General features: G+C 41.4%; 1 protein-coding gene across 1 annotated transcript; it reads right to left on the reverse strand.

The window, feature by feature from the left end:
• Positions 1 to 4,192: 4,192 nt before the first annotated feature.
• VMA21 (vacuolar ATPase assembly factor VMA21) lies at positions 4,193 to 12,851 on the reverse strand. The gene is made up of 3 exons (XM_032397513.1): positions 12,680 to 12,851; positions 8,611 to 8,720; positions 4,193 to 8,011 (listed from the first exon to the last, which is right to left on the reverse strand). The coding sequence occupies exons 1-3, from the start codon at positions 12,730 to 12,732 to the stop codon at positions 7,869 to 7,871; spliced, it is 306 nt and encodes a 101-aa protein (XP_032253404.1). The 5' UTR covers positions 12,733 to 12,851; the 3' UTR covers positions 4,193 to 7,868.
• Between the last annotated feature and the right edge of the window lie 276 nt (positions 12,852 to 13,127).

The raw sequence follows: 13,127 nt of genomic DNA on the forward strand, positions 1-13,127 counted from the left end.
AGACTACCACAAAACCCTTGTGATAATATTGAGCCCATCCGGATAATCCAGGATACTCTCCCCCTCTTAAAGTTGGCGAAATAGCAAACTTCAGTCTATCTGCACCTTTAATTCCTTTTTCACAGGTCCCCAGGATTAAGATGTGATCATCTTTGGGCAGTCATTATTCTGCCTAGCAGACTATATAATGTAATATTATGGGGCTGAATTGTGTCCCCTTCCCCTCAATCCCTATGTTGAAGTCCTAACCCCCAATACTTCAGAACGTGAAGGTATTTGGAGACACAGTCTTTAAAGAGGTAATTAGTTAAAATGAGGTCATTAGGGTGAACTCTAGTCCATTATGACTGGTGTCCTTATAAGAAGAGATTAGGACACAGACATGCACAGAGGGAAGAGTATGTGAAGACACAGGAAAAAGATGGCCGTCTACCAGCCACGGTTCTTTGGTTCTGCCAACACCTGGAGCCTGGACTTCTGGCCTCCAGAAGAACTGTGCAACAATACATCTCTGCTGTTTAAGCCACGCAGTCTGCAGTACTTGGTTATGGTGGCCTGAGCAAATTCATGCAGTACTCTAATCCAGAGAGCTATTATCCCATCACATTCACAGGCTCCATCCATAGTCAAGAGGTGGACAGGATACAAGGCATGCACATGAGGCAGTGGGACTCTTGGGGGCACCTTAGAATTCTGCCCAGCACACATGGCAATTCCCACCAGACCCTCTGCCACGTCAGTTGGAAAAACTGGTTTAACTTCTCTTGCTTATTCCATTTTACTGAGCTTTCTATTCATTTCCCATTCAACTTTCAATCCCAATTCTAGTTGGTCCAAGATGGGTCGGGAGGGAGGAATGAGCAAAGGGTGGAGGTAGAGGACTGCATTTCTAAGTAGAAGCAGCAGAAATACTAGGGGAGGCACCCTGGGGGCTCAGTTGGTTAAGTGTCTGACTCTTGATCTCAGCTCAGGTCTTGATTTCAGGGCTGTGAATTCAAGCCCCACATTAGGCTCCATGCCACTATGAAAAGAAAAGAAGAAAAGAGAAGAGAAGAGAAGAGAAGAGAAGAGAAGAGAAGAGAAGAGAAGAGAAGAGAAGAGAAGAGAAGAGAAGAGGAGAGGAGAGGAGATCCACGCCACTATTAAAAGAAAAGAGAGAAAAGAGAGAAAGGAAAAGAAAAGATCCACGCTACTATTAAAAGAAAAGAGAGAAATGAAAGAAAGGAAAGGAAAGGAAAGGAAGGAAAAGTAAAGAAAAAAAAAATACTGGGCGGGGGGGAAGGCATGGTGCCCTTGGTCTGTTCTACATCCCATTTTTAGGAAAGAAATGGAATGTAGAAGTGTGAGCAGACTTAATTTTTCACGGACCCCAAATAGTTTCATTTTCTATTGTGAATATTTTTAAAGCAATAAAACATCAGGCTATGCAATATACACTTTTCTTTAAAACAAGTATTTCTATAGTTACATATAGCTGAGAAAAATCAGATTATTTCTACTCTACTTTTGTTCTGTTTTTGCGCATGTTAACGGGCCAGAGGTAAACTTGATGACATCGCTGATAAAGGCAGAATCACACAGCAGAGCACTAGCCAGCATTCCCAGACGCAGGTGCCAGGCTGCCTCTTGCCACTACTGTCTGTGGGACATGTGTTAAGTGGGATCCTAGCTGATTGACCGCAACTGCTATGTTCTCTGAAACCTGGTTAAACAGGAAAACCCCAGGTGCCATACCCACAAAGAGCACATCCAGGGGCACTGCTGCTTTGCTTGTACGCAGGCATACAGCACGCCGCCCCCGGGGTACCTGTGTTTATAAAGAACCATGGATGCTGTGGGGAGGGCTGGGGGTGGGAAGGGATGTTTTAGGATTTCAGAGCAGAGTGCAGAGTCCTGCAAACAGAAAAGCACAGATAAAGAGAAAGATTTTGATGACTCTCCCAACTATTTCAGTTTTCTTCCTAAGTCAGAACTGACAAATTCGGTACAGAGGGACTCTGCTGGTATCTTGCCCCTGACTAGGGGCCCAGCCCTCATGCAGCTGTAAGGTCCTCTGAAGGATGGCCCCACACCAGGTCCTGCCCTGTCCTGACACTGACATTGGTTCCATGCTCCAAAGTGCATGACTCCCATCCCTGTATTCATGTCTATATCCCTATCTACATCCATATCCATATCCATATCTACACACGTGTGTATACACTGCACATTGCCATTTCCACTTAACAAATCTGTTAAGCCCTACAGCGAACATGCATCACAGGAGCCTCACCAGCATCACACCCCTTCCTCAGGGGCGGTCACTGAGTGGCTTGAGTTAACCAAGTGATTGGTTTGGAACTGGGCACCTGTCCAGGCATAAACCCACCCATGCTTGGCATTGCCTGGCCAAGGTGATTGTTTCACGGGTGGGTATGTAACCTGATTTAGTCCAGAGTGAAGCTCAGGGTGTTTGTTGAATGGTGTACAGATGAAGCCCCCGAATGGCTGCGGCCATTTTGTTATCATGAGACAGGGAAGCCTGAGGTTGTCACCAACACACTGAGAAGGACATGCAGAGCGAATCAGAGAGAAATGGAGCAGGAACTCTAAACTGTGCAGACGGATTGGCCCCATCTCTGACCTCTTCCATTGTTTAAGCCAGTCTGAACCGTGGTTTCTGGTACGTCCAGTTGGCCAAGAACACCCATACGACAGTAAGTGTGAGGCACTGGGGATTCAGTGGCATACTGAAGCACACGGTATAGCGGAGGGAGGTCAACCATCCAGTATTAGGTGTTGTGAGAGCGACGGGGGAGGCCTTTCTGAGAGGCAACGGGAGAGTTGAGACCTAAAGGGTGAGAAAGAGCCAGCCCTGGGAGGAGCTGGGGGAGAAGGTCCTGGGCAGAGGGAACAGCCAGTATAAAGCTGTGAGGTGGGAGTGAGCATGGGCAAAACAGCAGGGCGTACAGGAAATGAAGCGGGAAGATGGAAGCAGTGACAGGAAAAGTATTTGGGGGCGGGGCGTCATACTATTCATAGAGCAGATATGCCTAGGAAACCATTTCCAGTCTTCTCCATTAGTTCCTTTGCTTTTGAAACCAGATTCTCTAAATGCCTGTGCTAGCTTTTCCCCTCTCTTCAAGGCCAACAGTAAGATTTCCAAATAAGAGGAAGGCATCAGCAGAACAGCAGCGGCCATTTCTCAATATGCCTTAGCTGTTTCTAAGAGGGCTGTCCCTGTACTAGTTTTCATAGAATTCCTTAACGCTGCAGCAAAGTCAACATGATGGTCGGGTAGCCAAGAAAGCTCTCCCGATTTTAAGCTGAGCCTTCAATACATAGCATTGTGCAGGACTCTACCTTTGCTTATATAAAGTACCTATTTCAGGCCTGCTTTATACAAACATCTTCAAGTCCAGCATTAAAAACATACATTAACAATTCCCAATCTCTAGCAGCAGTTCTCAAACTGGCTTCATCAGATATGGCCTGTTACAGACAAGTATTTCCATTCCAGGCCCCACCCCCAGAGGCTCGGACTCAGTAGGTCTGGGCAGGAAATCCTGTAACGTAATTCCAGTGGTTTCTGCAATGCCATTACATGTGTCCAGAGTTCCCTGGACATCTTATAATCTGTACCTTTGTATATAAATACGATTGTACATAATCTGTATATCTTGATACTAAGATGTCTCAAATCTTTCTTAGAGGAGGATAGTATTTATTAAGAACTAGCTAGAGCCCTTAGAAGCACAGAAAGGAGCTGGAGTACAATCAAAAGATGGCTAGACGGCCACAGACAAAGGCAACTGGCACAAGGAAGGGGGTGGCATGCTGGACAGGGCAAGGAATTGACTACCCCCATACTTAATTACTTAGCCACAAGTATTACTCCTTTAGCAGTATTTGAAGCCCATTCACTCTCAAATGAATGTTCTTTAAAAAGCCACGGGACAAGATGCTGCTTTCTTTCCTCACTGCCACACCACTTCTAATGGGTCCACCACAGATGGGACATAACCAGCCCTTCCTGTCTCAGTACCCCTCAGAGCCCCCACCAGTTTGAGCACCTCTGGTCTACAATTACTGCATAAAAACTTACCCTTGACAACTCTATATATTTTATATGGTATAAATAGAGGCAAGTAAGTGTTAAAAAAAACAAAGATGTTAATAAACTTACTATTCACTGAATCAGGACACATCGAAGTCACATTACGAACACTTTTTTAATGACAACAGATGGTAAATTTATACAAATTACAGGCTAGAATATAATGGATACAAAATCCATCCAGGTTAACAGTTAGAAAAGTATCACTTACAAAAGTAAATCTGATTCAAGTGGCTAAAGAACTCAAGCCCCCCATTTCGATCATTACACAGAGCTTTCAAAATAGTGCATCTAATCCCCGCCCTAGTCAGGGCACTATTCAAAGACTACAGCATACTCAATGACTCTACTGAGTTAAAGATTCTAACATCTTCAGCAAGGATGTCAAGAGGTATCTCGTAACAGGTTCACCATGCCAAACTCAAACAAGAATGTGAACGTTCTTTGCAAACTGTAAGGTGCTGTGCAGATGTTGTTAGCTATTGCTATTATTACTGTCCAGTGAGATTTCACTGAACTTGAGAAAAAGGAAGACTAGTCCGTGTAACTGACAAATATGACTGATAGAACACCTTAAAAGGAATGCAGATACTACTCTCAAGAACGTGAAGCAATGAAACAGGAAAGGAAAGTGTGGCCAGGAGTGATGGTAAATTGGGGAATTCCAGACTATTTTAATGAATATATAAAGGATTTTACTACTCATAAATTACATGTAATAGTTATTGTTAGATTCCCAAAGTCCCTGAAAATAATTTCTCAGGTGACCCTTTCCCTTCTGCAAAAAGAAAAAAGAAATCTTGTCAAGTTATCAATGTGTGGCTTCAGCCCAGCTCTCACAAAACTTAAATATAAAAGTAGAGTCTTAACTAATAAAGTTGTACTACTCTGTCGGAGGACACACATTGCTTGACAGCAGAGAAAATCTGCTGCTGACCTCAGACAAGTGACAAATTCTGTGCCATTGTTGAACCAACAACGGTCTACGACTTCACTTGTTCATAAATAAAACAATGAACATCAACTCTAGAGATGAGAAATACACACTAGATATTTCTTTGTTTCATGTACCTTTGGTTACCATCTTTCCTTGGGTACACCTTAACTGTTTTTACTGGTCTCCTCGGGTACTCTAGCTGTATATATAAAATTTACATGAAAATGGCAGATAAATATCAAACAAGTCAATTAGCTGCCTCTTTTGGCAAAGGTGATGAGATTTTTATGATGAAAATAGCCTAATTATTACAATGTATATGTTAGATTTCCATGAAACAGGAGGTCTTTTTAAAAGATGTTTAAGTTCCTTCAGTAACAACTCAAAACTGAATTCTGCTGTTACACGTAAAACAGTATCATCCACTTGAAGAGCTAATAACATCAGATGCATTCTACAACACACTTCATTTTCTAGCACAACAGGGAAGAAAAGATTATATTCTGGCGGGGGGGTGCAAAATGGGAGGTGAGGTGAGGAAGGTAATGTGTTTATCAGTAGCTCGTGCTGACACTTCAAGTTTACGCTTCCTAATTGAGGTTATTCTTAACAATCCATTTTCAAACAATAGTGAACATATCTTAAAACACATGTAAGGACTCAATTGTAGCTTTCCTTTCTATACATCCTGAAGTATGTACATCGTGCAACAGGAAATCAGTGAGACATCTTGAAAAATAAATCTGTAGGTCAAATACCATATGTCATTTCAACAGCAGCAAAGTAGTGAGTTAGCAGTTAAAACTCCAGGAAAAAATTAACTGGTTTGAAAACAAGCCTGTATTTTAACGATCCTAAATATCAACCCTAGCATCCAATTCTAACTTTCAAACACTTGGTACTTTTTCCAAGAGGAAATTACAACTGCTTTTGCATGAATCCCTGGTTTAAATACTTGCAGAAAAACACCCATATCATTTTCTACTCAGCAAACGTCTGAAATCAAACAAAATAATCTAACATTGGACATTCATATTTTACAAACAACGTGAGATCTCAAAAGTACAAAACCTTGGCATTATAGAAAAGAAATTAGGTGGACAAAAATTCTAAGTGTAACAAGGCATCTAAAGGGACAACCATTTAGAAATCTACCACATAGTACCCCAGACTTAAACTGGGGTATTCTACAATTTTATATTAAATTTGTACAATTTTATACTAAAACTGTAGTCTTTAAGAAAACACTTTACATTTAGAATAACTGCTTAAAGACATTTAAACTGTAGACATTTAACTATAAGCAAAAATAATAGTCCTACAATAGTCATCTTTCATTTTTTCTCAACAATGAACACAAATGCCTCCTTAGCTTTTATGCCTAACCATCTCCCTATTCCTTTAGTCCAGCTGCACAACAAAAACAGGGGTGAACAGACAAATCAGTAATGGCAAAAACAGCAAGGGCCACTGTATTAGGAATTACCAGTAACAAGAAATTGGAACAATGAGATATCTATCTAGTAAAAAAGAGTAAAGGCAGAATGTGCTTTTTCAAGAAAATGGCCAATAATCATTCATCTGGAAAAAAAAATGCAAACAGCTGTGAGGTAACACAGGCAGAATTTGAGCTTAAACCAAACGTTCAGTGTATTGAACTAGCATTAGGAAATGCACATGGGATATAAACCAAAATAGTGTTTATCTCTAGGTGGCAACATCACAGGGAATTTAAATTCTCTTCCTGTTTCAATATGCATTTATCCAGGTGTGTTTTTAGACTGCACACAAGTAGTACCAAGTAGCTGGAAAGAACAGACTAAGGATACTGAACTAAAACCACAGGGTCTTTTTCTATCAAATAGGACCTCAGGATTATGTAACTATATATAACAGCTCTGATTAAAAAAGGGTATAACAGCTCTGATTAAAAAAGACTTGACTACCAATCCCAAGAATACTTCCTGGATGATAAAGATAATCAACTCTCAGGAAATATGTGAAAATGGACACATTTAAATGTAAATTCCTATCATATAACTATTAAAAAGTAGGAAAAACAAACTGAAAGGGAGTTTACACAAACCCTGTAATGAAAGCATTACTTCATTGTTGAATGACAGAGCAAAGCAGATCATTAAAAAGTTAGCCTAAAAGCACAGGGTAGCCTGCAAAGGCTGAGTGCCCAGGTAGCTACCTCTTTGCTTTGCTACCTAGATCCTTCAATAAACCAGTCCTTTTACACGAATGGGTGTGATTCAGCCTAGTCTTCCCATGAAATAATGTAATGAAAAAGATTCCTATTGACTAGGGATTACACTTTACGCAAAATTTCTCAGTGACATTCAGATGAAGTCCAAAATCCATAATTCAAGCAATTTTGCACAGGAATTTACAACCTAAAATCCAATGACCCAGGACTTTCATATGATAGTAAGGAAAGCGTTCCAGTGAAAAACAGTTTAGATTTCCTTCACTGTGTACATCTTAACATATCCAGACAAGTAAACCTTAAAACCAACCAAAAGACAAAATGCTGTAAAACATTTTTGGTTATGAGATAATCAAATTCTTCCCAGAATGTGTAACTAAGTTAACATACTTATTTGTGACCAACTTAACTTTTCCAAATGCTCATTTGCAAATGAGAGGCTCATACAGTTAAAACTGATGATACAAATCATTGTATTAGAAGGATCAAAATTTACACTAGTCAAATGTGACTCCTTCAGATCGATTTTAACATGTTCTCAACTTTATTGAAATCATCAATATCCCAGACACATTTACCGTTTTTAAAAATCAATTTAATGCTATCAAAAGGTGATGTTCAATTTAATCCTGTTTGCCTTCACGCCACTGTCGTGAGCCTTCATTCCAGGCCACATAAACAAAGAGGGCCAACACCACGTGGACGGCGACCACCGCAACAATAGCAGCGTAAAAATAGCTGTCCCTATTGGACATTCCAAAGGCGCCTATCAAGAGAAAAAAAGTTTCCATTTTATTCCAAAATTTATCAAAGTGCAAAAAACAAAGCATACTGCTTTTTATTAGCTATATATTTATTTAACTAGTCAGGCAATTAAAAAGTAATGCTTTGAGTGGTGATAAATCAAGTATTCATTTAAAGATCTGAATACCTTCTATACACAAAGAACATTATTCTGAGTGAAAACATTATTCTGACTTCACTTACGGACTTCAACATAAAAAGGGGGACTTTATTTTCTTTTTCTACTAATGTCTGCCACCAAAGGTACATTGCCCCAAATTCCTCCTCCCATGTCAGCCAACTCTTGCTGTCAGAGGTGTAGTAAAAGAAAGGACTTGCAAGCTATTTCACAGAAAACCATCAACAAATACACTGTCACACTAAAATAACTCAATGATGAACAAGTTAATTTCATGAAGGAAGATTCATTTGAACAACATGATTTTTGAAAAGCAAAACAGAAATAGATGGAAGAAGCAAATTAAGAATACCCAGCTTACAGATATAAAGAGATCATAAACACATGGAATCTTAAATATACTAAGGGGGAAAATGTCTTGTTTTATCATCATCGAGGATTACCTTCAAAAACATAAGATTTAGTCGTGAAATATAACCCAATAGGTACAGTGATCATTAGAGCTGTGAAGAACAGGAGCGTCTTCAGGGTAGATGCTAATGAACTTTCATTTCTGGAAGAAAGTAAACAAAGAGAAAATCAGAACCTGCACAGCCATTTCCAACTGGTTTTGTGTCCACAGAGAAGATGCTGGAAACCCTGCCCCTGCCTCAGAAGCAGTGGCCAGAGGAAGAAGAGTAGAGACAGAGACTCAAAATTAGAAGATCCTAAAGACCTACAGAACACCCAAGGGACTGTTATTCAGATCCAGTGTGAGGAAGCGTGAAAGTATGAAAGTGGTTTGTAGTCTTCAAAGTGCTACGCCAAGTGTACCCTAATTACAGAATTTATAATGGAGGTAGTAAACAACTAATGACGTTCCTTCACAAAGCATCCTATCAAGGGCTAGCTGGATACACTACAAACAAGGTATGAGAATCTCCAGAGAAAAAGCAGTCTAGAACAATTTGGATGCAGCTGAAGGAAACTTAGTTTCTCTGTAATTAAATAGCTATAGTACAACTTAGATGGTCTTCAGGTAACATGCATTAAAAATTGAACGTCAAAACACCTTCTATTAGTGAACTCTACTTGTCCAGAGGTTATTTTAAAATCAAGGAAATATTCCAATGGAGAAAGTTTTGTTCCAGAATACAATAAAACCATTCTGAAGAATGCAATCAAGCTTTTCAAATTATATACTTGAAGAAAAACAAGTCTGATAATCTGCTACTTAAAAACATTAATACAAAGATTAACATAAAAAAAGAAGATTAACATAAAAGCACAAACAAAACTGGATACAATAAAAATATCCATAGTAAGAAAATGATTCCACAATTGATGTATATCAATATATGGACCCATTAAAAAGAATTTTGACCATTACTCAGAAAGTCCTCGTGTGACAAATGAACAAGGCAAACTACATCGTATTATGTATATCAGGGGTCTGCAAAATAAGGCCTAAGGGCCCAACACCTAGTTCTATAAATAAAGTTTAACTGGAACACAGACACACCCATTTATTTATGTATCATCTAAGGTGGCTTTGGAGCTACAAAGGACAAGGTGAGTAGTGGTGCCAAACTATATGGCTCTCAAATCCTAAAATATTTACTATCTGGTCCTTTACAGAAAAACTTCACCAACCCCTGACATATACTATTCCAATTATGTTAAAAAATGTGTGCACATAAAAAAGGACTCCAGATTAATATACAAAAATAATTTCCCCATTTTCAGAATGTTCCTTAACGTTGTTTCACTGACTTTTCAGCAAGTGGATATGTGTGAGCATTTGTCCTACACATTGCTACAGATGAGCAGCACTACTGAAAGTAGTGTACCTCATACCACCACCTACACTGTAAACGCAGTAAACCCTACAGCTTTAATCATTTAGCTTAAGGTCCTTTTTGTCTCTTAAATCTAACCATCCTCAGACTACCTTAACACACCTCACACTTTATGCTTATTGTCAACACTAGAACTTATTTAATTCTCTTTCTGGTAATCCTCAGAGGCTCCAGTTTTTGTCCGTATCTTTAGGAAGGAGACAGTCCAGCCTTCAAGGTCCCCCTCAAAAGAGCCTCTCTCCTAGGCACCTTTCCTGATCACTCCAGCTGAAATGATTCATTGCTCTGGGATGCAATCACACTTAGCTCATACCTGTTATTACAGCACTTAATGTGCCAGCTTGCTTCCTATATAGTCCTGCACATTTCTCTGGAGCCCTAGAAAATCCAGGCAAAGGGGTCCTTATAACTGTGTAAATGATTGGCGAGGAAGTTTCTGGCAGCTCAGAAAGGAAGGGAACATCTCAAGTTTATGGTTTATAAACAATGGTCTACAAACTTTTTTTGACTATTAATTCATCTTAAATATAAGTTTTGAGCACAAACCCCATATATAGGCATACTGGTTTTTTTGAACAGATCATCTACACACATATTATCAATTCATTCCTTAAAATATAAAACATATGCAAAACTGGATACTAAAAAGGATAAGGTTAAAATAAATTCATGTAGAAGTTCTAATATTTTCTTCCCCTACTTCAGCGGATCATCTTTTAACACATCCTCCTACAGTGATCATTGAGCTACACAATCCTCATCTAATATAGTTATGCTCCCTTAAACTGTTTCCTAGTAGTAAACTTTTAGGGAAATTTACTGGGTAATTTTCATGAAGAATATGAGTAGTTCTATAGTAGGTCTATAAAAATTCAATGTCAGTATTTGACCACTTCTTTCATGAATCCCAACAAAAAATATGACCTTCTGGGTATTTCTATGGTGAGTTCAAGTATGCGTTTTAGGCATGCAAATTTAAGATAGCGAACCCGATAAAGAAACAAAGCTTGAGAATCTAGAGAAAGGGAGTGTTAACTGGTTCTTTTGTTCTTCAGATCATCTCTCTTGAATATCTAATATCTGACCTGGCTTTCAGAAAACATTATTATTGAAAAGGTGATACAATACCATATAAAAATGTGTTAAGGCGAACAAAAGCATTTACAATCCCACCACTCAAACATAATCTTTTCTTTTCTACATGTTAATTTCTAGCCCCACACACTCTATGTCAGGCATTCATAGTTTCAACTCTTTTTCACTTCTTTTACCTTAAGCCCCCAAAATTTGACTTTTATTCTGGGTTAAGCACACAAACTTTTGAAAACTAGCAAACTTCCTCTAGTGTTTACAGGACATTTTCTCTCTGGCTTCCAGCCACACCCCCACCGCACCTGGCAGTTCTGCCGGCACAAGCCAGCTTGGGTGTAACAGGTGAATTATTCTAAAACAAAGCAACTGATGTCATTCAACTGATTTCTTCCATGTATCTCTCATTGGGTGTTACAGGGACTTGTTAGAAATAAAGAATGGGAAAGTCCAGAATTAAAGTGGGCCTCACACAAAGAAATAACTCAGGATGAACCTTACTGTTCCCCGACTCTTAAAACCACCTAGAGTTTACCCACTTGATATGAACTTCCACAGCAAGCACTAGGCAGATACAGCTTACCAGGTTCCCTTCTGTGGCAAGCAAGACTGCCACTGCAAGTAGATTTCACTGTAAATCCCATTAGGAAACACTAGAATCAGTCTAGGAGGGCTACACTGTATTCTAAGTGTATTTGACAAAATTATCTCTTGGTATTCTCACTGGTAAACAATAATTTAAAAAACATCTACACTGACATCATAAGAGAGAGAAAAGGGTCACGGGGCTCCAAAGATCATGGGCTTTGGAATCAGTGGGATTGGTCAAATGCCAGCTTCAACACTTTCTAATTGTGTGGCCTAACTGTGTGATCTTGGGCAAGTCACTTATCCTAACTTCATCTTCTTTAAAAAAATAAAGGGGGGGAATAACACTTTCTTAATTTTGCTGACGTATGTAATAAAGAGCCTAAGTTGAGTCTGGCACACAGTAGGTCATCACCCAACGGCAGCTAAATCCCTCCTCACCCTCTTGCCTACCGAGGTATCATTGGCTAGGCTAGTGGGCCAGAACAACCATTCTACTCAACCACCAACCCCCATCCTACTAACTCCCCCAAGTGAAGTAGTCTCAAACCACGGGCAGCCCTACTCTCTTCCCTTCGTTCATTGATACAGCAAACATTTAAGCCCCAACGATGCAGGCCCCGTAGGGGACACGTAGATGGAGAAGGCCAGGTTTCTGTCCTCAGGGAGCTCACCCTGCAGTGGGGAGAGATTGCAGAGAGCAAGATCGCAAAACAGACGACAGCGAGAGGAAGCGCTAGAACAGAAGCATGAGCTGAAGGCCCGCCGACGTCTCCCCTATGACCCCAGGTCCCTGCTCCCGAGCGTGCAGACGCTGCAGACCCCAACCTACCTCCCTTCTCCCCCACCCCGCAGCCCGGCCCCGAGGGTCCAGACCTCACGCCCACTGCAAGCCAGCCCGCTCGGCTCGGGCCTTCCTTTCCACCCCACTCCAGGCCAGGGCCAGAGAGTCTTGCGGTCAGGACCCCTCCCCGGTCTGGGCCCCGCTCCGGACTACCTGAAGTCGGGCGGCTGCAGCGCATTCAGCGCCGCTTTATCAAGGCGCTCCATAGTGCAGCCGCGCCCGCAGCAAGTGCTGGGAGGCGGGCTGGGCTCGCGTACCGCACTCCGTCCACTCGGCAGGCGCCCCGCAGAGGCGTGCCGCGCCGGAAGTACCGGCCAATGCCGGGCGGCGGGACGCAATGCGCAAGTGCGGCGCGCCGTGGTGACGTTTAGCGGCGCCGGCGCCGGCGCTCACGTGACTTACCGGCCAGGGTTCCGAGGCGTGCGCCCTGTCAAGAGCTGTCTGCGCTCGAGGAGCAGGCCGGGCGAGTAGCCCAGCCACTCTACGTTGAGCCGAGACTTGCCTCGCAGCATGGTCCTCCGAGGTGGGCGGCGCTGCCGCCGCCACCTGAGCGCGCTTGAGCACCAGTGGTCCCCCTGGGGACCCCTGTCGCCGAGCTGCG

Source organism: Phoca vitulina, unplaced genomic scaffold (genome assembly GCF_004348235.1).
Source record: "Phoca vitulina isolate PV1807 unplaced genomic scaffold, GSC_HSeal_1.0 scaffold99, whole genome shotgun sequence".
Taxonomy (NCBI): domain Eukaryota; kingdom Metazoa; phylum Chordata; class Mammalia; order Carnivora; family Phocidae; genus Phoca; species Phoca vitulina.